Source organism: Lepidothrix coronata, unplaced genomic scaffold, assembly GCF_001604755.1.
Source record: "Lepidothrix coronata isolate B3197 unplaced genomic scaffold, Lepidothrix_coronata-1.0 Scaffold174, whole genome shotgun sequence".
NCBI lineage: Eukaryota > Metazoa > Chordata > Aves > Passeriformes > Pipridae > Lepidothrix > Lepidothrix coronata.
In genome coordinates this window covers 586,901-613,424 of record NW_016690354.1, presented here as the reverse complement: position 1 = coordinate 613,424, position 26,524 = coordinate 586,901, and the positions used below count along the sequence as shown (strand labels likewise).

The 26,524-nt window shown below is 46.4% G+C and overlaps 1 protein-coding gene across 5 annotated transcripts; it reads left to right on the top strand.

The window, feature by feature from the left end:
- Positions 1–5,422: 5,422 nt before the first annotated feature.
- Positions 5,423–23,026, top strand: TSKU (tsukushi, small leucine rich proteoglycan). 5 transcript variants are annotated; one of them, XM_017830141.1, is made up of 4 exons: positions 6,255–7,120; positions 7,871–7,953; positions 13,636–13,724; positions 21,115–23,026. In XM_017830141.1, the coding sequence occupies exon 4, from the start codon at positions 21,120–21,122 to the stop codon at positions 22,176–22,178; it is 1,059 nt and encodes a 352-aa protein (XP_017685630.1). In that variant the 5' UTR covers positions 6,255–7,120; positions 7,871–7,953; positions 13,636–13,724; positions 21,115–21,119; the 3' UTR covers positions 22,179–23,026. The 5 variants fall into 5 exon arrangements, with proteins under 5 accessions (XP_017685629.1, XP_017685627.1, XP_017685631.1 ...); XM_017830140.1 differs by lacking the exons at positions 6,255–7,120; positions 13,636–13,724 and adding an exon at positions 5,423–5,445; XM_017830138.1 differs by lacking the exons at positions 6,255–7,120; positions 13,636–13,724 and adding an exon at positions 6,018–6,184.
- The last annotated feature ends 3,498 nt before the right edge of the window (positions 23,027–26,524 follow it).

Here is a 26,524-nt window from a genome sequence, read left to right as displayed (position 1 = left end):
TCCTTGTGTGATCTTGTGAACCTTGGTGACTCCATGTAGCATTCAACACAGGTGGGGATGTGACCTTAACAGAACGAACTCAATCTACAAATACCATTGCAGAAATGGGTCTTGAAAGCATGACAGGGCTTTCCCACTTGTTGGCCAGGTCCTAACCATGAATGACAGCAGAAAGAGCTCAGGACACATTGATTTCAACCAAGTAATTCTAAATATTTATTAACTCCAGAGCGAAGTATTGACTGATGTCAAAGTGAAGTCAGTATCTTCAATGAGAGTCTTAACATACATAAAAAAGAAACAAAAAGTCCAGTGAGCAGCTTGCTGGGAAACAACCACCCACTTCCAGGAACAGCTAACACAAGCAGATGGACAAAAGCCCACACTTCCCTTGGGTGGGCTACTTAGGCTCCATGATACCTGAAAAGTATTCCCTAGTGTGGGAATAAAACTATCATTAAGTGCCCAGGCCTCTTCCAGTGTTCATGGAGAGAGAAACCTAGCAAAAAGTCACATAGTGATAGGACAAAATGGAATGATTTTAAACTGGAAGTAGATTTACATTATATATTAGGAAGAAATTCTTTACTGTAGTAAAGCACTGGCACAGGTTGCCCAGACAAGCTGTGGCTGCCCCATGCCTAGATATGTTCAAAGTCAGGTTGGATGGGGCTCTGAGCAACCAGGTCTAGTGAAAAGTGTCCCTGCCCATAGCAGGGGGATTGGAACAAGATGATCTTTAATGTCCTTTCCAACCCAACCCAAAACACTCTGTGATTCCATGATTCAGTGGACTTGAATAAGACCCTTGTGTTCTCCCTCGGTGAATGGCATCTAGGCAACCCCATAGGAGACTCAGTGCTCCTGCATGATACTCTGTGACTCAGGCTACAGAATAGTAAGCAGAGAGGGCTGGTCTGCCTTTCCGATGCTGAATTTTAGTCAAAATGCAGAAAAAAAGTCTCCTCAGCCCAAGGGAGATGAAATCCATAGATCCCACTAGTCAAAATAGAATCAAATGCACCAGGCTATGGAGCAATTGGAGTGAGGGGAAAGCAGGGGCAGGGGATAAACAGTGAGGAAGAGGGTCTCCTCTGTCTGTCTTGCTCAAGCTGGATCACCAGGCACTAAGTGGAGCAAAATTCATGTGGCCAGGCAGGAAGAACGAGTAAGAGGAACCTCTACCCTTGCTGACAGCCATGGGGTTTCCACCAGGAGAAGCTGGCTTCTGCCTCCTTTCCCAAATATTCTTTGTGTATTTTTCCTGCTGGCTCCCAGTCAGTAAAGATACAATCAACGTGTTGAGCAAAGCAGTGACACAATTTTCCATACCAGTCCATTGGTCAATACAGGACAAGTGAGTTGTCTGCAGTCAGTTACTGTCAGGTGGGCTCCCATCCATAAGACGTGGTCCAGCGACAAAGGGTGAGGATGAACCTACAGAACAATCTGTATTTTTGACAAAGGCAGTACACAGTAGAGTGCAATGTGTATCCAAGATTGCCAAGCTCCTCTGAATAAAACGAAAACCACAGATGCAGGTGCTTGTTTGTTTAAGTCTTACGTGTTACAGGAGTTCAAAAAAATCTCTACTTCTAGTTCTGAGTTACTACAGGACTCCCACAAGGATGGGAAACATTCCCAGAGCAAACAGGTAGACCTACCTTTTTCATATTTTCCCAGTGGGAACTGGTGATAGTTGTTTGCTACTATTGTCATCAACATTCTTTTTAACTCCTTGGAATAACTAAACCCTTCCATAAGTAATCATCCTGGCTGATGCCGTGAGTTCTTCCTTTTGAGAAACTGTAAGAAATGCAATCAAGCTTGGACAACTTCCTAAGCCATCTACCGTATCTCAGCCACAAAGGAGAGAGTTTATGAGCAATTTCTTGCACAGCAGAAAGGGAGGGCTCCTTCGTCTGTAGGATTATTCTCATGTGGGGGAGAAGAGAAGAATTAGGGATTGCAAGGCACTGATCTGGCTTTGTGGCTTTTTCCAACAGTTTGGTGCTCGAGTAACCTCCATTCCTGGGCTTGCATAATAAGAGGAAGGGAAATGAGATCTCAGGGAGGGACTCAAAGATCATCAGGCAAAAATCCAACACTAGCTCTTCTTACTAATCCATTTTATGTCATCCTCATTCACACTGCAGCTTCTTTTGCCTGACATGTCTATTAGGATTTATTCAGGAGAAACTCAGAGTGACTCAGATAACTTTCCTTTGGCTTAAGAGTTGTCTGGATTTTAACAAGTCAAACCAGGCATGATGCTATCAGATGTTGAGAAACACAGAACTGAGCTGGTGTCTTCTGGGAACAGAAGACATGACGAAGGCTCAGCATGGCCCTGGAAGACCTAACTGGGGGAAGATGTCTTATGGTTCCCAGACCTATTTGAAGAGATAAAATTGAAGTTCCATTTCATCTTTCACACTCCTCTGGTGTCCCAGGCAGGGAACTGTCTGAGACAGGTGGGGAAATTTGTCCAAATACAGGATGGCTGGTTTTGCATGTAAAGGTTCAGCCCATGGGACACATAGCTCTGTGAAAACCCTGTTTTACCTTTACAAATATGTGCTTCAATGTGGCAAAGAAATAGAAATAGTGATGGTGGGAAACATGACCTTAAAACTAAACGTCCTCTAAAAATTACCTCGGTATTATCATGATAGCTAACTGTTTGATCTGCTGGAGGGTGCTGGAGGGATATGAAGATGCTCAGAAGGCTGGAGCACTTCTGCTATTAAGACAGGATGAGGACGTTGTGGTTGTTCAACCTGGAGAAGAGAAGGATCTGGAGAGACCTTAGAGCACCTTCCAGTACCTAAAGAGGCTATAAGAGAGCTGGAGAGGAACTTTTGACATGGACATGGAGTGATAGGACAAGGGTGAATGGCTTCAAACTGTCTGACAGGGGGAGGTTTAGATTAGAAGTTAGGAAGAAATTCTTTATTGTAATGGTGGTGAGACACTGGTACATTGTTGTTGTTTGAAGTACCTAAGAATTAGATGGATGCATAACTAATTTTTTGTTAGCATCACACCAGGGCTAATCCCTATCCACAGGTCACCCAGAATTGTCAGACCTCTCCCTGTCATGATTTTGGCCAACTCCCTTGAACTGGGGAACTTCTATTAAAATCTCTCTTAGCATTAGACATTCAAGCCAGAACATTTCTCAGCTGATTATTTTTTACCTGACCAACAAAATATCTGAGTACACAATTGTCCCATCTAACAGAAAATATTGCTTGTTTATTTTAGGCTGCAAATAAAGAAAACAAAATTTACAGATCTTTCTTTAGCAAAATTCAGAGGTTTTAAGCCAGATTCACGTTTTCCCGTTCTTCCTTTCAAATCACCAGTCCTGGCAGTGCTGACTACTGGACTTATATATATATATGTGTATATATATATATATATATACACATGCATATATATATATAGAGAGAGAGAGATACATAAATATAGATATGCATATATATATACATATATACACTGGACTTTTTTACATATATGTATATATTAACTGGATCTCAGCCACAGGATTTAATTCCCAATTTCTCCAACTTTGAACTGGCATTTTGCTTTACTGAGACCAACTTTGACATGGTAAAGGTCTAACATGAGGCATGGAAAAAATGAACAAAATGGAAAACTAAACAAAAGCTTCCAGTTTAACAACTTCCCCTACCCAGAGCTATAAAATGTGAACAGTGCAAAGACCCGGCTGAATGGACTCTTGCAGGAGACTGTTCATGTCTGGAGATACCACCGTGGTGTTTACATAGAAAATCACAACCCAGATTAAGGGGTTTTCCCATGGTTTTCCCCAAAAACATTTGGGTCATCTGAGTCCTGAGCAGAGATTTCCTCTCTCTGGCTCCTTGGGTCTGCCCCTTGGTAGAGCTCTTGCGGTATGATGATGATTCCCGAAAGGCAGCTCATGAGACATGGCCACAGAGAGAGCACATAATGCAGATAAGCCACACTTTTATGTGGAAATGCAGAGGGTGGAGAGGAGTAACTGTGACATCTTCCTCACACCCCCAGTATCTCCTGCCTCGAGCCTCCCTCTGATCAGAGCTGGAGTCGCTGGGAGGGATGGGGGTTGCCCAGCAAATCTTCATGGAGTGGCATACTTGGAGAAAGCATCTGAGCAGAGCCAAAAAAAAACCCCTTTTTACCAATTTTTCATCACTAAGAGATGCTAAACACAAATCTCAGCAACATACTTGCTTGAGGGTCATGATCTGAGCAAACTCTGATGTGAGTATGGAGCATGCGGGTATTTCAGTGCTACTAAAAGTAAGTACAGGGAGCGTAGTTGTACCTTCTTGACTTAAACTTCTTAAGAAACAAGCAACCACACAGCTTGGGACCTGGCAAAGGCCACGAATACACAAGGGGTGCAATTTGAGAAGCTGCAGCCAGCCACAGGGTATGTCCTCTGTGACTGTGGTCTCTTGCAATCCCCTTTGCCTTTTCCAATGTCACAGCAGTATGACGCTAGGTAGACTTCTGATTCTCTTTCCAGTATCAAAATCATGACTCAAGCCACCACCAGGCCATTACATGTAATAGTCAAGAAATTCTGGTGAAGGGCTGCTCTTTCAAAGCCCCAGGGAGCTCATCCTCCAGTGATGGAGTTCAGACTCTCTGTTCCCAAAAGTGTGGATTAATATTTGTTTGATGGGGGGGGGGGTGTTATTCTATTCCAGGTGTTGCAGCATACAGTTTATAAGCCCCAGTTTCCTGCCTGCTGGCATAGCTCAAACTTTGGTGCTGCCTCATCCTACTGTGCACCCTGGGGTGCCAGAGCTGACCTTGGCCCTAAAAGCCTGGAAAATTGGGTGCAGGCAGTGTTCAGGAATAGGACTCACTCCTGCAAATACAGCCCTGCAGAGGTCAGGGCTGGAAACAAGGTTGTGCTGCGAGGTTACCTCTGGAGTAAGTAAGCTTTCTTTTCTCAAGAAAGCAAAGGGACAACAAGGAATTTTGTCCAGAGGGGATGCAGAGGGTGTGTCTGTGTATGTGTGTGTGCAAAGCCGACTTGACACCTCCCCCCTCCTTTCCCCCATAAGGGGGGTCTACCAGTTCAGGAGTGGCACAGCCTAGCGCAAGTCCTGCCTCCTTCCTCCTCCTCCTCCTCCTTCTTCTCCTCCTCCTCCTCCTCCTCCCAGATGTTCCCTTGTGTGCAGCCATCTGTTGAGCTCCCTCCTCCCTCCTCCTGCGGGGAAGGGGGCAGTCATCTTGCCCAGCCAGCTGCACGCCTTGGAAGAGGAGGAGAAGGGAGAAGGAGGAGGGAAGAAGGGGACAGCTGGCCCCAAGCCTTGCTGCTGCCGGCTCCCGGCGGCGCCCGCTCCCCGCCGTGGGAACCGGCGCTGCGCGGCCGCCCCGCCGTGGGAACCGGACCGGCGGTGGGAACCGACCCCGGCCCCGGTGAGTCCCTCCTTGTGCCCCCATCCCCTCCCTGGCCCCCATCGCTTCCTTGCCCCGCTCCATCCTCACCCTGCCCCTCGCGTGCCCTCCCGTCGTCCCCGTCCCCCTCCCCCCCCCCAGCCACCCCTCCTTTCCCCGGGTGTGCAGAACCATGGGGGGCTCATCTTTGGGGAGGGGGCGAGCTATCTGTATCGAAATGCGCTGAGTCCTCCCTATCACCTCCCCAGGGATGCGCAGGGCCAGCCCCGGGGGTGCCTGCTGGGAAGCCCTCCCCAGCCTCAGAGTGCGGAAACTTTTTTGGTGTGAGGAATTATTCCTCGCGTGGGGGCTCAGCGGCCGGGGTAGCAGGGTAGGGGGCAGGACAGAAGTCTCGGGTGGAGATAAACTACTTTTTCTCCACCTCTGTTTTTTCCAAAGGGGAATTTTGAGATGCAAGGGGTGCGTAGGAGCCCCCAGCCCGCATGAAGCTTCTCCAGCTGTAATCTTTTCTCCTCTTCTTCCAGTGGAATGGTGGTTTGTAGAGTGCTCGGGATTGCCACGGCTGCAGAGTAATCCGAGCAGCAGCTGGAGGCTCCGCACCGCCTCCCATGCTCGGCTTCGGGGCTTTGATTTCACACAGAGCTCCCTGCCTCCCTTTTTCTCCCTCCCCCTCTTTTCCCGGCCCTCCACTCTCCTCTCGGGGGCTTTTTGTTGGGGTTCTGGTGCTGGGAGGCTCTCAGGGTTTTGCAGTTTACTCAAGGTAAGGGGAGAAAAGAGAAGGGAAGGGAGGGAAAGCACAGAGGGGTCTGCTGGATAGGGTGAAGAAGCTGGAAGGTGCGGAGGGGGGATCTTTTCTCCCCGGATTGCATTGATAAAGGCACGGCAAAGCTCCCTGCTTGGGAATTTCCCCTCTATAAGTGGATTAAGCTGGAGGGGAAGGTGTGTTTGGGGAGGGAGGAGAGGAAGCAGACCAGGATTTATTCTTTCTGTCATCGAAAAAAAAAAAAGGAAGAAAGGAAGAAAGAAAGAAAGAGGGAAGCTGCTGGTTGTGACTTCTGAAACAGAAGGTCAGAAAGCCCGGGGTTCCCCTCATAGCGCACACACCCTGTAAACTTTTAAGCAGCTCCATGGAAACTTGTTATTAGTGCTGCAGTCATTAAAAGGCGCAGCCCACGGCAGATTTATTAGCTCAGTAAACCACAACACGTGCCAAGCTCTCTGGAAACAAAAGGGTCTGTCAGCTTTAGTCCTCCTGCTTCGTATTTGAGAAGGCTTGGAGGAGAGTGGTGAGGATGGAGCTGGTGGTGAGGACAAAGTTGGTGGCTTGTGTCGTGGGGAAGTGGCATTGCCTCCGTTAACCGACGCTCTCCACCACGGTTAGCGAGTGTAATTTGGTGGCAGCGAAGACATTGGAGCGCTGCGAGCCCTGCTGAGCTCACGCTGTTCATCGCGGCAGTGGGACGAACAGCCCCCAGTCTCTCAAATGGAAAGCTTTCCCGGTGTGCCTGCCATGATAAATCAGCTGCCGTGAGCCTGAATAACAGCATTCACTGAAGTTACAGTAGGAAACTTGTCTGGGCGGACACTGTGCCATTGCTCTGCAGAGAGCAGCCGGTGCCGATGGCTGGCGTTGCGCTGAAATATCGCATTGATCGCCGCTCCAAGGGTCAGCTGGCAGCACCGGCTTACTGCAGCGGTAAGGAGCGGAGGGAATAACCGGGAGAAGAGGTGCTGGGGAAAGGCAGAGTTAGATCAGTGTCTCGCCGATCTCTATAGGAATAAGAAGCACGCGGGACGTGTTAGATGCTGGAAGGACCAGAGGCAGGCTGGCATGTTCCTGGGAGGATTTGCAGGCCAAACTTGGCTGGCTGCTTGCTGTCAGCAGCCAGGTGCTCACAGGCAAACCGGGTCGGTGTCTGCCATCGCCCTGGTGCAGGGCAGGGATCATGTCCTATCATGACCCACGGGAGCCAGTCCCTGTCCCAGAGAAGATGTGGGCGGTGCTTGCTCCCATGTGGGTTATAAATGGTCCAACAAGGACCTGCCACCTCCCATCTCTGGAGCGGGTGCACGGGTGAGTGATGCTTGACACCGGGGTAGGCAGGAGGTTGGGTGGCAGCACTGGGACAGATTTTCCCTTGCGGCATCTTGGAGCAGGGGAGACGTTGCTGTTTTCTGAACGAATTTGAACAGCTGCTGTCAGAGGCATTGGGGACCAATGACAAAATGTGTGAATGATGACAGGCATCCCCAGGGACGTTAAGTTCTGATGACAAGTTGGACTGGCAGGAAAGGCTGTAGGGTTGGGTTGAGGTTCTCTTGCATCCCTATTCTTTAAAACTGAGTTCAAGAAATTAACCAGCATTGAATGGGTGGGAGAAAATTGGGACAAAAGAACTGTAAAACAAAAAAACATTCAAAAGTTTTTTGGCTTTTTTTTTAATAGGAAAAACATTCTGTGCTTCCCCAGCCCCACAGTGAGCAGCCGTGTGTGCCACCCCAGTGCTAGACAGAGCTGGGAAAAAAAAGGTGAGCCACCATCTTTCAGAGGTTTAGAGTTTTCCCTCCATCCCTAACTGCTTTTTTTTATCCTCTTTCAGTCTCTCCTCCTTCCTCCTCCTCCTTCTCCTCTCTTGTTAGCTGGTTGATAGGGAGAAGCAGAGGCTGAAGGGTGGGATAAGACAAGGCATCCTTGTCCGGCAGCCCTCCTGACCCCTGGCACCCCCAGGCTCTGCACGGTAACTGCAGTATTGGCTGCCTTGGCAGGCTATCAAAAGAAACTTCCGAACACTGAGATGTTGAGGGCAGGGAAGAGATAAAGGCTGGCTTGAGCAAGCCATTTCTTGTCTTAAAACTTGGCACCTGAACCTATCAAGGCAAATGTATGAACGGCACAGCCATTCATTAGAGAAAAACCCTGAGATTTTTTTACTGCAATTTTTTTTTTTTAATTTCCTGGGAGTTTTCATTGTATGTATGGTGTGCGGCAGGGGAGAAGGAAATATGTGCTCTGGGAATTTCCTCAGCCTCTCTGCTCTGGGGAGCAAATGCTGCAAGAGATTAAACCAACCTGGCTGCCTTAGCATGGCACATTCCTGAGTTGCATAAAGCAGGCTGGAAATCTGTATGTCAGAGTAGTGGCAAACTGGAAAAAAGCACTTTATCTTCACCGTAGCTGACAGAGGGCCATGTGCTGTAATATCTGAGTGCCAGCACCTGTGGGATTTCTTTTCCTTCCACTTTCTCCCGTCCTGCTTGTTTTTTGCAGTCTGTGTCTCTGTGATGTTGACTCCTCTCCTTTTCCCTGATTCTTGCCAGCAACTCAAACCCTGGAGTGGGGAGAGAAATCACAGAATGGTTTGGGTTGGACCTTAAAGATCATCCAGTTCCAACCCTGCTGCCACGGGCAGAGAAATCTTCCACTAGATCAGCTTGTTTAGAGCCCCATCCAAACCTGGCCAACACTTTCAGGGATGGGGACTAATTTTACTGAATTTTGGTGGTTTTTTTTACTTTGAATAAGATCATCCTCATCAGAAAAAATTAAGACTTAAAGGCAAACTTGTGTTGTGACAGACAGGTCAAGCTAGATGTGATTCCTCAACCCCATAATGTCTGAAGTGACACATGTGTGTAGGGCTTTTGTGACTAGTCTCCAAGTGGGACAGGAGACATCTCTGACCTCAAAATTGACCATTTTCCTCCCATCCTTGAGAATGAGATGTCTGTAGGAGGGAGCGTGGTGAGGCGAAGTTTCACAGAGCAGGATGGATGAGATCCTTTCTCCAAAGCCCTTTAATCCCAGTGCAAAGGTTCAGTTCATGCAGAAGGTGCAGCCCCTCTGTCTATCCAGGACTAGAGTGTTGCAACCTCTTGCAAGAGATCTCCAATTCAAAGGATTATAGGATTATAGGGTAACTCTGAACCTGGCCAGTCTCATAAAACAGGGGAGAGCATTGCTTTTCAGGACCATCCCCAAATGTTCTATGATGATGTCTCTGTCTCCTGTGTTCACAACATGATGCATGGTGGCCTCTCCTGGCATTGAGGGAAGGAATAGGGTGCAAGGAGTCAGCACCATGTAACCCATATGGGGGAACGTGTATTAGGATGCTGTGATTTGGGAAGTCTTACTCTGCCTGTCTGTGAAATCAGACCAAATTAGGTTAGGAAGTGGCTAATACATGGTTAAATGGTAAAGAAAGATGGTTGTCTGCATCCAGATGACTCACAGCATCTCTATGTTATGGCAGAAGTGCCACAGAGCAGTACCAAAAGCAAGGGCCAAAGATCGGGGCAGAATGGAGGCAGGGGAGGTGAGCAGCATAGGTGAGCAGAGGTCCCTGGAGGGGCAGGCATGCTGTTGGCTGTCACCGAGACTGCAGCCATACTTCAGAGTCCATGAACACTGATGGCCAAGTGCCAAGAGGCACTTAAATACTTCTCCACCAAAACCACCTCCCCAGATGTCTCCTTCCCTGTGCCCTAGCCTGACTGCCCATTTTACAGAAGACAAAGCAGGCCTGGTGTCCCTAGATTGTCCAGACAAGGCAGGAGCTGGACATGGTGCACAAAGACAGCAGTAGCATTTGGCTGGACCAGGTGTGGCAGTGGCAGTGTTGCCTGGAGGTGTCTGCATAGGGTGAGACCAGACTGTCCTGACTTGTCCTCCCTTCCCAGTTAAACACAGGGATGGTACCTCCATCCCCACACAGGAATGAACACCTCTTGGTCCTGGTGCTAGTCATTCTTATGGTGTCAGGAGGGAAACTGAGGCATGCAAATGAGGACTCATGGTAGCATCAGTGGTGAGAAATGGGTCCTGCTGGGAAAATGGCTCTCCCAACCCACTTCAGATGATCTTTCTCCAAAATCCTGCACCAGCCAAGAGGGATTGGAGGATCTTGGGCCAAGGAGGGGAGGAAAAGAGCTGAGGAGATACCACACCACCACATCATTAGGGCAATGGAACATCATCTGGGGTGGGAACCATTGAAGTGACAATGCCCTGCCAGTAAACCCTTTGTCAGCTTTATCTAGATCCCCTTCCCCTCCCCAAATCCCCCTTCCCAAATCTTGTAGGAGACCCACTAGGTGTAGCAAATGTCTCATGTGCTTTGCTGGGGTGGGGGCAGTTCCTGAAGCCCCAGCTGATGCTCTACCAAGCAGTTTCACTGGCCTTCATTGTTTGTAGCATCACGATGCAAGAATTGTTGGAGGGGGGGCAAAGAAAGGCCATGAGGGGAATGAGATGGGAGCCTCCAGCTGTGCTGTTTGCAACAATAATGGCCAGGATTGTATTTATTATCTCCTCAGTGGAAGGTCTGCAGCTGCACGCTGAGAGCCACAGACAGCAAAGGGGCCCAGAGATTATTGTGCATGAAAAAAAAACAACCACAAAAATAAATAAAAAGCCCACAAAGAAGCCTGGGCCAGCTGGAGCAGTGCCAAGGGGCACCCAGCCTAACTCCCGGTCTCCTCACTTTGTCCTTCCTTATTGAAGTCAGCAGCCCCGCAGGGGTGTTAGAAGGGAGGTTGGCAGCTGCTGCCTTTCAGAAAACTAAAGATGCATGGGGTCCTCTTAAAATCCTTCTGCCAGGGCGAGAGGTGTTGCCCAGCCAGGGTGAATTTGTTTTCCCTCTGCCTTCTCATGATTTTTGCTGGTGCTGATGCACCAGGACCAAGGCACGCTGTCAGTGTTTGAACACCTGGTTTGCAGCCACCTCTAATTCAATAAACTCAATTATCTTGGAGGTCTTTTCCAGCCTTGATAATTCTCTGATTCAAGGAAAAATAACTGGAAAGCCATTAGAGCTACAGGATGATGGGGCTGTGTTGAGCTATTTGCTCCTGAGGGATGCATCTCGCCATGAAAGGACAGAGACATCACCCTGGGATATATCACTTTCTCCTTGGCAGCATCCCTCCTCTCGTTTGCTTCCTTCCCCCTGCCTAGCTTAGCTTCTCCTGGGGAACCCATCTATGTCTACCCATGCAGCATAGTCCTGCAGCTCAGATCAGCCCTCTGGGGTGGTTGGAAGCAAACCAGGTCAGGGATGTGGGGGACATCCATAGACATCACACCTTTCCCTCATTGACCAGATAGCTGCTGGTGGGTCCTTGCAACTCACACTTTCCTGGGGTGGAACGTTGTATATGCCACCCTGGATACATGTCTGGTATGTGGGATTTCCCAGCTGGGCACAATGACATGGCTAATCAGCTCTTTTAACAGCTAAAACCAAGTATCCATCATGGGTAGGTTTCACCTCCCTGTGCTGCACCTCTCAACATTCCTTGCTATCATATGGTGTTCATCCCAGAGTGCATTCCTCTGGAATTATATCATGTCTCTGGGAGCTGGTGTGCAAGGAAAAAGTATCATTGTAGCAGAATACAGCACAGGAACCAGCTGGACAGTCAGGTGTGCATCGCCAAGGACTGAGGCTTTAGGAGAAGCTTGCTGTGATCATTTTAGCTTTCAATAATTGACTAGTTAAGATTAAGAAGGAGGGTTTAATCCTGCCCAGGTTACTGCTGTGATTTGGTAAAGCATGGGTACTCACAGGTTCCCTTTGTGCCTCACAGTGAGTCCTTGGGTATTGGAGATGATCAGGCAGGGGGATCTGTTTGTAGCTTCACCAGGTCTTTCTACAGCAATATGCATCAAGACTGGCATAAAACTGTGTAAACCTCTCCTTTGGCTATGAAGCACCATGTGAAGGGCTGGTCTCTTCCTGAGTTTGTGCCAAAATAATGGAGACCTCCCGTTCTGGGACATGTCACTATGATAAAAATTCTCTTTGGGCTGAGCTTGAGGTGTGTTAAGAAAATATTTGTGTTCCTGGCTGAGATGTCTCTGTTATACTCAGTGAGTACCAGGATAGCGAAATCTCCTGTTCCTTGAAATGCTCACAGTTAAAAAGCAGAGGGGGGAGGACGAGAAATAGGGGTTGTTGTGGGTAAAAGAATTCAGGGTGGTCATGGCTGAGGTGATTTTAGCTCAAGTCCTGAGCTCTTATATCCATTGTAGGCACCTTTGATTGATTCCGTGCAACTCCGGGCTGCTGGGAAGCAGTGTGTGGCTGCCAATGCTCCCAGTTTGAGCGGTCCTGCAGCTGGTATAGCCAGGAGGCAATGGTGGGGCTGGGATGCTCACATCCTGTCTGCTCCCAGAAAACCCTGTGAATCCCTCCTGGTGTTACTGGGAGGTGCTACACCACTCCAACACCTGCCTTCCCCTGCCCCCAACCACTCAGGAGGTCTGGCAGACAATTTCCTTTCAGGAATGCCCCCTCTGGGTACAAGCACAACCTGACTTGAGGCTGGAGAGCAAAATTGCTTTCAAAAGCCATGGGAGGCTAATTTCTCCACCTGGAATAAAACTGCTGTTACCCTGAAAGCTTCCTGGGCTGAGAAGAGGAGGGAATTTTTTTGCAAACCCTGGTGCCATGGTGATTTAATTCCTAATTTGCCCGTGCTGGAGGTAGCACCAGAATTTTCCCACTCAAGGCAAAAATCCTGGGAGTTGGGCTGCTGTTTGCTCACAAAATGTGGCTTTTCAAGGCATGCAGCTCTCAGGGTGGCAGAAATTCTATTTCAGCCATGAATGTAAATGAGCTGGAACTTACTGTATGGGCTGGCAGACCTGCCTGCACATGTTTCCTTTTGTCAGAGCCCAAAATACACCACCCTGCACCTTGATTTCCTCCTTCAGGGATGAGGGATGCTGGAGGGGGAAGCTTGTACAAGTGGAATAAACTATTAGCTGTTTAAACACTAGGATGTTAAATTATCTGTGACCTCTTGCAAAGCAGATGGGATTTGTGACATTAACAGTTGAAACAAAGATTATTTTAATAGGTCTCTCCATTTCTTTATTAAATAAAGGAATTTTTTTTACATTTAAAAAATTAGAGCAGAGACTTTCAATTGAGCAGGGGTGTCAGTCTCTTCTCCCAGGCAACAAGCAATAGGACAAGAGGAGACAGCCTCCAGTTGCACCAGGGGAGGTTTAGACTGGAAACTGGGGAGAAATTCTTTACCAAGAGGGTTGTCAAGCACTGGAATATGCTGCCCGGGGAAGTGGTCGAGTCACCATCCCTGGAAGTCTTTAAAAGATGCATAGATGTGGCACTTGGGGACATGGTTTAGTGGTGGATTTGGCAGTGCTGGGTTAACAGTCGAATTCAATGATCTTTTCAAACCTAGGTGATTCTATATTTGAAAACAGACCCACAGTGTGGAGCTGTAGGGTTCCCTCTAGATCAGTCCTACATGTCTTCTCTGCAGCCTGCATGGTGAGTTGAGGGGAAGTTTGGTTTTGGCTTTGGGGTTGTGAAAAGCTTCTAATGCTCAACAATTTGGCTTTGCCCTTGGTCATCTTGTCTACTCCATCCTCTGTAACTTCTACAAAAATCTTCCTAAAGGATGGAGAACACGGGTCAGATGCGCAAAAATCATTGCTCTTTTGGCTCAGTAATTTCTCTATGTCCAGAGAGGAGAAAAGTGAATGGAGATAACTAGGGTCTGGGTACAATGAGGAATGGTGTCTTGTTTTTCGTTCCTTGCCCCTTCTGGCTGTCCACAACCCAAATTCCATGGGTTTTGGTGAGATTCAACTTATGCAAAGACAGACCTGATGCAGAGCAGTGGGGTTCTTGTTCAGATCTGGGAGCAGAATCTTGTCTCTCTTTATCCGGCTTCTCCACTCTTCACTAGTCTCTACTTGGACACCGAGCCATTGACTTCAACTGTTTGAGTATGACCATCCAGCCAATTCCTTGTCCACTGAGTCATCCGTCACCAAATCCATGTTTCTCCAAAGAGAGTAGGATGTTGTGTGGATTAGTGTCAAATGCTTTGCACAAGTCCAGGAAGACAACATCAGTCTCTTCTCCCATCCACCAACACTGTAACAGTGTCACAGAAGGCCATGAAATTTGTCCAGCTGGATTTGCCCTTAGTGAAGTTGTGTTGGCAGTCACCAATCACCTCCTTATTTTCCATGTGCCTTAGCAAAGTTTCCATGAGGATCTGCTCCATGATCTGTCTGGGTAAAATAATTAAAGCAGAAAGAAATTCATGGAGAAATATTTTCTTTTTTCTTTCTCATTCCCTGCATTTAATTCTGATTTTTGCCACTAAGCAGGAAGATGGAGTAAAAAGTGTTCAGGCACCTGCAGGAGGATTTTTAGCTCCTGTTCAGGCCCTTGGTGTCTCTTTACATTGAGCCATAAGGGCTAAAGCCACCATCCCAGTGTCTGAGTATCCCCTCATCCCAATGCTTGTATGCACTGGTGAGGGAAACAGGGTTGCATATCCCCTTCTTTATATATTGGGTAACTGAGGATGGCTCTGCTGTCTGAGAAGCTTTGTAGTACCCAGTGATAAAACCATCAGTGTGAAGAGTGATAACTTATCCCCCAAAAGCGACTTGTGCAATATCTCCTGATGGAGGGCTCCATGAAATCAAGTGTAATTTGGAAGAGCCAAGGGACTAATTCTCATCCTGCTGTTACTGACACCTAGAATAATTCCACTGAACTCTCTCAAACCCATCTAAAATGCAGGATCAGACATAAAAAGAAGATACTTCTTGGATTCCCATTATCTTTCTTCTCCCTAAATCCAAGAAGTCATAAACACTGAGTATAAAACCAGAACTGCTTGCGAAGTGTCCTCCAAAGCAGCAAACAACAAAAAGTAGGAATTGAGTCAGAAAACACCATTCCAGTTTACACCAAAGCTTCTTTGTGAGGTTTAATAATATTTATTGACGGAGTATATACAACTCTTTCCAGTGTACATGTGGGGAACCTTTCTGCAGGAAGAGCCAGTCTGAAGCAGATAAGGGAAAAGCCTGGGTGACCTCTACTTTCAATGGATTCACAAAAAAAAAAAAAAAAAAAAAAAAAAGTAACCTTGTCAGAAACAGTCTCTTTATTATGGAAGGGGGGTGTGTCTGCAGTTAAGGGTTTAATGGTCTCTGGGTGTAGGCTGGTTTGAGCTAGTTTTGCTGTTTGCTCAAATTGGTATATGAGATCTGGAGACCCAACCACGATTTCATCTGTGGTGTCATTTGAGCTCAGCCTGGGAGAGTCCACACTGGAAAAGTGTAGCTGCTGCTAGTGCTGCACTTTAGACAGTAATTATTCTAATTTTACAGAATAATTAATGGGTGGAGAAGTGGGAGAAAGATCTCTGATGCAATTTTGTTGTCAAAGAAGCAACTCTGGAACATCCTGGTGCTCTGGAGCCACCATTCCAGCTGCCAGTTAGCCTCCCCAATATTTAAAGAGAGGATGAGCCAACTCTCTCTTCTTCTTTTTTTTTTTTTTTTTTTTCCAGTCTGGAGGATTTATGGCCTCTGTCATAACCCATGTACTTGTTTCACTTTCCAGTAAAATTCCTTTTCCCTGACCCCAATTAGTGTTGGCAGCCAAGTGAGCCTGGTGAGCTTTGCTATAAAGACTTTGTTTTTTCTTTACTTGGCTGATGTAAGAGGCAGAATACAATCCCAAAATTTTCATTCTGATGAAATACTATTGCTAATACAACTTCTCTGTCCTTTGCTAGAACAACAACTCTATTTGAGATAGGTGGACTTCTGCCCTTCCTTTTTGCCTCTTTTCTTTGAAAGTTGCTCTATTTGCTGTTAATCCAGAATTAATATTGGCAAAAACCTTGGAAATTACCAGGATCTGTCCACCGTGCCTTATAGATTCATGTCATTTCTGATCTGCTCTAACTGTAGGCTGCCATGGAAAAGACAGATCCTGTTTTTCCCACTCCTGTGTCACAGCTGGTAACCCTGTGGCTGATCACCCTGATTTGTTGAAATGCTGACCCAGCAGAGGGGAAAGAGGAAGCTTAGGGGTTTTTTGCTGGATGAGTGAGCTGATCTAGTTCATCCCAGTGCACCTGGTTATTGTGTGGAACTTGGCTTTGGAAGATGCAGCCAAGAATGGGGTGGGAAGCAATAACAAGGGAGACTGGGCACCCTATTCTGCCATGGACAAGGGATAGAGGGTATCTCCAAGAATGTGTCTGGTCTTAAGTAGGTTTCATCCCCTTCTAGAACAATTCCTTTCTCTTTACCCCACCGTAGAGAGAACTTGGTGTTTTTGCACTTCTTATATATGAGGTATACTCATATACCTCAAGCTTCACTGGGTGATTTTGGGTCTTCAGCCCCAATTCCAGCTGTGACACTTTGCTGAGGTGCATGTTCAGGGAGGCTGAGGGGTGCAGAATGAAGAATGAGGCAACTGTGTCCCTACACCATCAAACAACAAACTTTAAAACACCTCCCCTTGTATAATTTTTTAATTATTCCTTGAATTTTGGCTATAGGGAATTCCAGCTTGGTGGTTGCCAGGGCAACTGGAGATAGCCCAAATATCTGCATTCCCAGTGAGGGGGACTAGTCCCCAAGCAATGGGTTTTCATCCAGGGAGGGAGGCGTTAGCTCATCTCCCTAATGAGAAAAGTCTTTAAGGGAGAGGAGAAGGAGGAGGTCAAGTGTAATGAGAAACATTAATTTCCAACAACACAAGGAACAAGGCTTTTCTCTCTTCCACCTTTCTCCACCATCAGCTAAGACCTGGGATTCCTCTGCAGTCTGGTTTTAAAATCAGATTTTAACATTGGGGGCTCTTTGGCACAGAAATCTCAGTGTGAGTTTTCTGTATGGGTCCTGCCACACAATGTCGCAGTGGATCAGCATAGCAGGGATAAGGTATCAGGGCATCTGCAGGCTCAAGGAGAAATGTGGGATTGGGGAGAAGGCTAGAACCCTGCTAAGAACTTGATCCAACATTGGCTCCATTAACCACCACTGGTTCCTTGAGGTTGTCTCAGATCATTTGCCATGCAGAAAGGATGAGCAAGTTATAAAAATCAGAGCCCTGCAGCCACTATGGGCACCAGAAACATGGGGGGCGATGTTGCACCCCCCGCAGCTTCTATTGAAATCAGTGGGTTTAACAAGTCCCCTAGGCCTGTTAGATGGCCAAAACTTATCACTGGGATCTCTGCACACCTCAACAGCCATACAAATGAAGATGTCATCGCTGAACCAGCCCCAGGGTGGGCTGCTTTGTCCCAGTGACTTTCCCCTCACTATTCCAAGTGATGCTGCTGGTGGTTTCTGGTCCAGGGTGTTTCCCCCAGATGAAGCTCCCCAGTGCTGCAAGAAGATAACTCCTCTTCCTTTTACAAGGGGATACCTTGGCTTCCCGTTTTTATCAACAAAGCAGCTGGTAGGCAGCAATCCAAAGGCAATTTGATGTAGTTTCAAATGCACACTGTACACAGATGAACTGTAAATGCCTGGGGCATGTTTCTTTCCCCATTTCAAAGAGAGCTATCGATTGCTCCACACAATGATAAAGCATGCCTGTACCTGACTAAGGTCTTTGTTGATTATCTGGCAATGCAGGAGTCTCTTTCTTGGATTGGAAGATGACCAGTAACTATTTCTCCTATCTTTCATCAGTGCTATTAACCAAGTGGCATGTTAGCCTGTGAATGCTTCATACTGCTCCATAAGGGAGTTTTTAACTGGTAGTAATGGATTGTATCCCATCTGCAAAGCAATTGCAGAGCCAGAAAGGGAGAATTTGTGGAAATGCTGTGAGGAGGGAAGAGGCAATATATGCTACGCAAATACCTCAGCTGAGCTTTGTGTACTGCATTTCAGCTGTGTAAGGTTTTATCTTTGCTGCTGGCTGGAGTGATGAATGTTGCAGTGGGAGTCACTGTATCTGCCCACTTCTGGCAATCATTTTTGAGGCTGATCAGGAAGGGAATTCCCATGTCAAAAGGGGTTTGAGCAGCCACATATCGAAGCCCAGCACTGGTTTTGATTCTTGTCTCAGTTCATAGAATCATAGAATAGTTTGGTTTGGAAGGGACCATTTAAAAGCCATCCACTCCACCTCCCCCACAATATGCATGGACATCTTCAACTAGATCAGGTTGCTCAGAGCCCCATCCAACCTGGCCTAGAATGTTTGCAGGAATGGGGCATCTATCACCCTTCTGGGCAACCAGTGCCAATTTTTTACCACACTCATCAAAAAAGATTTCTTACTTACGTCTAGTCTGAGTCATCCCTGTTCTAGTTTAAAACCAGCACCCTTTGTCCTATCACTACAGGCTCTATTAAAAAGTCTGTTCCCAGTTAAGCTAGGACTTTGGAGATTGTCCTCTTTCTTCAAATGCCCCAGCAGGAGATTATGAAGGCCTTAGCAGCACTCGGAAAGTCAAATATCACACTGGTCTGTCTTTGGACTTGCTGGTATGTGATTCAGCTCCCATCAGAGCTAAAACAATGCCATGAGGAACTGAGCTGGGCTTTTGAAGAAGTTGGGAGGTACTTTCCGTGTTGAGATATCAGGCAGGAATAGCCACTGGGTGAAATCTGGGAGAAGAAATACCAGTAGGCTGAGCTGACACTAATGCAGGTACTTCCCGTGAGTCATTTAACATTTGAGTTTTTGCAGTTTTAGTTTACAAGGAGCTCCCCACTGCTGTAACTTTCCCTGGTAACAAAACATTTCAATGCACTGCAAGTGCAGCTTCATGAAAAAAGAAAAAGAGTAGTATTTGTTTTAGGAGGGACTGCAGAAGAGAGCAAGCTATGTCTCTGTGCAGAACCAGAGGGGATCAACCTTAATGTCATTAGGAAAGGGATATCTGGAAACATGTCTGCAGAAAAGAGCTCTACCCACTGTGTCCCCTCTGCACACATATGTGTTTTCTCAAGAAACATTTGAGATGGGCTGAGACTAGGGCTCATCTTACGGATTTTCTGTTGTTTCTGTAGAATAATGGACTCCAGAGGATTACGTGCTGGCCTTTAGCAGTGGTTTGGTTGCAGGCAATTTGGCCAGAGTCCCAATCTCTGTTCTCTATTTGCAGGAGGTCTGGGAGACACTGCCAGACAAGTCATATCGGTGGTCAGGACAATATTTCTGCAGTATTTTTTCCCCTTTGCATTTCTTTTGCATATTGGCAAGTAGTCCTCAGTCAGTCTCCTGGGAATGAGAGCCAAGAAGATCACGCTGAAGAGGGAGAGAAACTGATGCCAAGGGGTGGGTGAGGGAAGATGAAGTGTGAATTTCTAGGAAATGGTCTTGGGAATGTGCAAGGGTTATGGGGAAGGTGCCTCAGCCAGATCAAAGAGTGTGTGGGAAAGATGATACTGCAAGGAAGTTAAAGAAGTGCTTTTAAAGAGTGGTGGGAAAGGTGAGAATAGAGACCAGGGGGGCTGAAGTAATGATGGGAACATGCATTTAAAGGGGCGTTTTTTAATTTTTTCTTGTTAAATAAGTGCTTGACACATGACTGTCTGTTTATGGCCAGCAGCATAGCCAAGGACTGATGCTGACAGATCTGCTTGCCTGGTTTGGTGGGATTTTTTGTTGCTGGTCTCCTAGAGACCTTGTTTGTAAGGCGTTAGGAGTCATCACCCATGACTGCAATGGGAACCAGTGAGGACAGTCCTTGCTGCCACTGCTGACCTTCAGGATGCTGGCATGCTCCAATTTACCTTCTCCAGAAATGCAGAGTGAAAGCTTTTTTGGCTGTCTCTTGAAATCATACAGCTGCTGTTGCCCATAGTTGTGTGAAGGAGCTGTTAGGATGGGATCTGAAGATGTCCAGCAGAGCTGGAGAGATGCAGATCAGCTCTCTACCTCCATTGTCTCTGATGGTGGAGGGACAGAAATGTTTTGGATGGAGGAGGATCAAAACCAGAGGGGTGGAGAGAGCTTCTTGCTTGGTGGCATTGTTAATCAGAGAGAATACTTATTGTAATTAGCAAAGGCTCCCCAGAGGCTCTATATGAAGCAAATTGTCTCCCTCCACTGTGCAGGAGGCTGAGCCCACCACAGCAAAGTCTGGGTTATACTGAGCAACCCTCAGTTCCTCTGCTCTGCTAGGTGAGGAGCCAAGGGGCTGTTGTCTGTCCTACTACCACCAGCCCAAGGAGGGTTGTTTTTAGCCACCTGATAGAAAGCCATGATCGTACCTACCTAAAAACTTCTAAATTTGCATCTGAAGTCTAACCAAGGGAGACATTGTGTCCATTTGGGCAGTAAGCAGGTGGCCTTTTTAGCTGTTCATCCCAGATGTTGTTTTGATGATGCCATTATCTCTATTCCCTACAGAAAATTTGAATGGAACTTTGCTTGTTCCTCTTCTGATAAGGTTTTTGGACACCTAAGGCTCCCAAAGTCTAAATGATTTCTCCAACCTGTCAATTCAGGGTCTTGAATTCGGTGCTCCCAAATCTCACAGGGATGCTCTGACATGAAGACCTTTGTTTGCTGAAGTTTTCCAGGTTGTAAAATGACTCAGTATTTGAGCTGTTATTTAGCTTCTTCCATGGTCCTGTCAAAAGGATGCATGTTGGATAGATTGTGCTTTAAGGCAGTCTACTGTTCTTGCAGCTCATTTCCACTTTTGTCTTAACTTGGTTATATGTGCAAAGATATGTTGACCCAATTTGTTTTCTCCATTAAGTTCCCACTGGGGTGTTTGGGATATCCATGCTATTTAAGGGTATTCTTAACCTATCCCTTTGGAAAGAAAGAGAAGAATGCATAGCTCAAAGAGTTACACATCTTCCATAAAGTAATTTCTACAGCAATTAATCTGTTTTCTTATTGTTTTATTTTCCAGATACAATGCAGTTCCTGGCCTGGTTCAATTTGCTGCTTCTCCTTCCTTGTTTTGGTACGACCAAAACCTGCTTCCCCGGCTGCCACTGTGAAGTGGAAACATTTGGTCTCTTTGACAGCTTTAGCTTGACCAAGGTGGACTGCAGTGGAATAGGCTCACATATTGTTCCTGTCCCAATACCTCTGGATACCTCCTACTTGGATCTATCATCAAACAAACTGGAAACAATAAATGAATCAATGCTTACGGGCCCTGGATACACCACACTGGTGAGTCTTGATCTGAGCTACAACAAAATTGCCAAGATTTCCTCCACAACCTTCTCCAGGCTTCGGTACCTGGAGTCCTTAGATCTGAGTCATAACTCTTTGGAAGTCCTTCCAGAAGACTGTTTCTCCAGTTCTCCTCTAGGTGACATAGATTTGAGCAATAACAAGCTCTTGGATATAGCTATGGATATTTTTGCATCAAAAGGTCAAGGAAAATCCCTGAATGTGGATCTATCCAATAATATGCTCAGCACAATTACAAGGCACCATAAAAAGAGCATCCCCAACATCCAGAATTTAAATCTTTCTGGAAACAGGCTAACATTTGTGCCAAACCTTCAAGGCATTCCTCTCCGATATTTAAATCTTGATGGGAACCCTCTAGTTAAGATTGAGAAAGGAGACTTCACAGGGCTGAAAGATTTGATTCATTTATCCCTCAGTGGCCTGCGTGGCTTTCAAAAGTTATCTCCTCATAGCTTCAAGGAACTCTCAGCCCTTCAAGTTCTGGATTTATCCAACAATCCCAACTTGAGTTCACTGACTGCTGAAGTTATCTTTGGTCTGAACTCCCTACAAGAGCTCAACCTCTCTGGGACAGGTGTGTCGTCCTTGCCAAAGACTGTGCTGAAATATCTGCCTTCCATCAAAAGCATCACCTTGGGGAAGAACATACAGTGTCTTAAGACTATCAAAGAAGGACAGTACCACCGACAAATTGGGCTGACCAAAAAAGAAGTCCTCAGTTGCCATGACAGCCATGGGTCCATAGCCGCAGCACCTTATGTTTCGTGATGAAAGCTGAGGAGAAGAAGGGGTGGGACAGGGAGGGTGGAGGGCCATGGAATTTGTACAGGTGTCAAACTGAGATGGCTTGCAGTGTGCCTTTTGTAAAACTGTCAATAATTTATATATTTGTATATGCCAATAGTTAGTTGATTGTGCATTTTATAAACTCTCAGATCTTGGCCCACGTTATCTCCAGGCTCCAAACTTTACCTGCTGCATTTTGGTCCTGCACTCATCATGTTGGCCAAGAGCAGTGATGCTGGACAATGGGGGCCAAGCTGCTCTGCAGGTCCCATAGTAGAACAATCAGTCTAGGGCAAACCTTCATGCCTCAGACATGTTTGTAGGAGCAAAGCTACAGCTCTCCAAAGCACACACCAAAATGTACCAGCTCTGTAGCTGCTTACTTACAAACCCATGCATCATCCTTTTTTTAATTATTACTCCCCAAAATGTGCCTTCTGGATGTTGCCCTCATTAGCAGCACCCTGTTTTTTGTCATGCACTTTCAGTCTTGAAGAAACATTTCCAGACAAAGCTGAACACAGGGTGCTCCTAATGTGCTGGGTTTTACAGGTTATTTGCATAGGTGTGCAACAAAACCTAAGTCAAGGACTTTTCCCACAAGTTTCTCCCTGTTTTTCCATCCTTATCCTTTTCATGTCTAATTAAATTAGTTTCAGCTTTGGCAACCTCTTGTCTTTTTAACCTCAGCAAGCCATTGCTCAGAAATTATGTGCAGCAGAGGAAGGGAAGCAGAGGGGTCTGCCAACAGCCATATCTCATCCAGGAACCAGCCTTCAATGAAGGAGGTTGCAAAGGGAAGAGATCAGCTAGCCTATCTTAGAAAAAAAGAAAAAAATCCCTCCTCCCTTTCTGGGAAAGCTTGGAAGGAAGGAAACTTTGACAGGGATTCTTGTCTTGACAACCTTATCAAACCAAGATGCAGACCTAGAGGATATGAGAGTAAGTTATTTCCATTCTGACATTCCCTATCTGAACACCACATCTGCTACTCATCTGGGCATATGTGAGGCAACTTCCAGCACCAAAACGCTCTTGAGAATGTGCCAGGGGAAGAATTAGCACTGATGTCAGTGACCGTGGAGCACTTTGCTTATCAGATAAAAGATCTTGGGGGGTTTTTCCAGAGTTGTGGCTTTTCTTTCTCTCACACAACTACTTGGCTGACAACCAAAATCTGATAAAAATCCTGGTCCTCAAAGATTTGATCATTTTTTACTCCACTGTTGAAATGCTGGCAAAGAAAAGGGGAGTCCCTGTGGACCTTCTTCTCCTCCAGGCTAGGAGAAAGTGGGAGAAGAAGGCTCATGATGACTAAAGGCCATGCATGAAGCCTTCAACTTGCTTATAGCAGCAATGGATGTGACTGCTGAGGTCTGGTCCACATCTGGCATGCTCTGTCCTGGGGATGGGGTGTTGTGAACGGGGTCCTGCTAGAACTGACCTGCAATTTGATCTGTAAACCCAGCCTTGTATCAATGTTTGAAACTGATACAGGGAGATGGATGAAAAGGTGATGCAGATATAAACCCATCTCGCAACTATCCTTTGGAGTGTTGGAAGAAGCTCAGGTTTCATCCTCACACGCCCAATGGTCTTTGCAAATGGAAACTCTGTTGCTCAAAGCAGCTGACTTCAGGGATGGTTGAAACCCACTGACTCCACAAAAGTCAGAGTCAACGCCTCACTTTGGATACTGAAATCTGTCTCTCACATTTCCACCTGTGTCCATTTCAATAATTTTTTTGGAGAATTTAGGGTGGGATTTTTATCCCTTCCTTCAGTGTTGGGGCTTTTACCCCTCTACTGAGCCTTAGCAATGCTCAACCAGCATTCACAGTCACAGAAAACACATTGATTTTCTTAAAAAGGCAATGGGACTGCTTATTGGCAGAGATCTTGAAGGGAACAGCAACCAACTGCACTGCAAGATGGGGGCAGTTTGTGATGAAAGAAGTGGGGTTTTTTAGTTGATCTTGCCTTTTTAAGATAATTCTTTTCTGCTGGCAGAAAATGTATTTTTTTAAAAAGAGAAAATTGTTTAATTTTTTAAGTCTGTACATAGATGAAACATTAGGGGTATCACCTACTGTCAAAGTTACTGTCTTTTCAGTGCTGTGGTAAATTTAAAACTCAATGTGACAATCCAATTGAAGACTGCAAGATTTCCTTGTATAATCTCACGCTAGCTGCTAGCTAAACTAGTCTTAGCAAAAGCTGGCAAATACTGTCGCTGTGTAAGTTTGTTTTTTTAAAGAACCTCTGCAGCATTGTAAGACTTTGTGATTACTCACAATATAATAAAGTGGTTTGGAGGAGAATAAATCCAGATCCCCCAGATTTATTGCTTTAGTGGTGGGAGGGTGACAGCTGTCACTGAGTCTGAAGTGCAATACAGCTTATCTCCCTGCTTTGCTTATCCTCATCACTGTCATGGGTTTTGCATCTCCAAACTGGGGGCAGGATTTGTCCCACTGTGTTTGGCTCACCATGCTCTTCACTGGCAGAAAGGCTTGAGACCTTCATTGGTTGACTTGAAGGAAATTAGGAATGCATGGCAATGAAGCAGCACAAGAGTATGTCACACAAATTCCCTGCTCCAGGATCTGCTCCAAAGGTTGTAAGAAATAGTGGAGATCTCTTTGTGGGTTTGGCCAATCTGGGACATGGTCTGCTAGTGTAGAAAGGCTGGATTTGTAGCATGGGTGATGTGGGGAGAGGCCACACACAAGTCCCTGGAAGTGTTAAAAAACATGTGGATGTAGTGCTTAGGGACATGGTTTAGTGGTGGACTTGGCAGTGTTGCATTAACGGTTGGACTCCATGATCTTAGAGGTCCTTTCCAAACTTAAGGATTCTATGGTTCTGTGTGTGTGGAAGGGAGCAAATGGGTGCAGAAGCGATGCCATGGCACAGAAAGCAGCAGACTGCCAGACTGCAGAGCTTTCAGCAGTGAGATACACATGATCCAGTCTCAGCAGTGCTCTCTGAGGAGTGGGGGCTGCTGCATGGAGGGCTAAGGGCATGCAAAGCCATTGTACCTAAAGAACAAATAGAAACCTCTCTGGAAGGGTCTTCCTGCTCTTAAATAGTAAATTTAATTTTAAGTACTTCTTGATGCTGTGTATAAAAGTGGCGCAAGCAGAGACTCACTGAGTAGACTGCCTCTGTGTAGCTGCAGCGTTCCTGTTCCTTCCAAGCCTGAAGGAAGAACTGCATCTTCCAGCCAGGCAGGCAGAGCTGCAGGCTGCCTGGAAGAAGCTGTTAGTTCTTCATCTGCTTCCTCAAACTGCACTGTCCTCCAGGATGGCATACAAGGTACAGTCAGACTATAACCTGGGAGGTGAAATCACCAGAAGAGGCCAGATATTGCTCATAGAACTATTATGGATTGTAGGGAAAAGCCACCACCAACCATTAGAGATGACAGCTCCTCTGCTGTTGACCATAAGGCTGTGACCATTAGACCTCCCTCCTTTTGGATGGAATCCATTCTGCCCTGGGGTGTGGGCTCAGTCAGAGCAGTGGAGAATGTCTTCCTCTCCTGAGGAGGGACACTGTCCTTGGACCTATGGGTCTGAAGCTGTATTTTCCTACCTCGTTGTGAATGCCCCACATATATGATGCTCCTTGTCCCTCCCAGTACTCCTTGGGGCCTTGCCTTAATATCTTATTTTTCTAGTGATTTTTATTCATTATTTAATAAATTTGTTAATTAATTATTTCTATTATTGTTAATTAAAATATTATTTTAATTGTTGTTAATTAAAACATTATTTCAATTGTTATTTAAACACCCTTTCCAAAGTCCTTTGAATGGGAAGAAGCATGCGAGCCTCCCTCAGCAACATGAACCTCCACATTGTCCATGTATGTTCCCTCTTCACCAATAGGGTGTGAACATCTGAAACAGTACTAATGACCCCACAGAGGAGGAAAGGCACATGGTGGCTTCAGGGTTGGATAAGCTGAGGAGGCCCTCACGCCAGCTTCCTGAAGCTGCTGTCAGCTTGATAAAATGGTGTGATGGGCACCTAGTGTCAGACATAAACCAGCCACCCATGCCAGGAAAGCCACCCGCGCCAGGAAAGCCAGACAGGTTGGTTAGCTGCAAGTTTTGGCTGTCTCCAGAACCAACTCAGCTCTGTGGCCGGATACGTTTGCCCTGGCAAGCAAGATGGGCATTTTAATTAGAGGCTGAACATTTTTAGAAGCAGGAAAACCTCAGCAAATGCTGGGCAATAAGGACAGGCTGGGTTAGGGAGGGGCAAGAGGTGGCTGAGCTAGCATTTGCTTGCAATGTTGTCTCCTGGAGAGTTAGCAGCAGC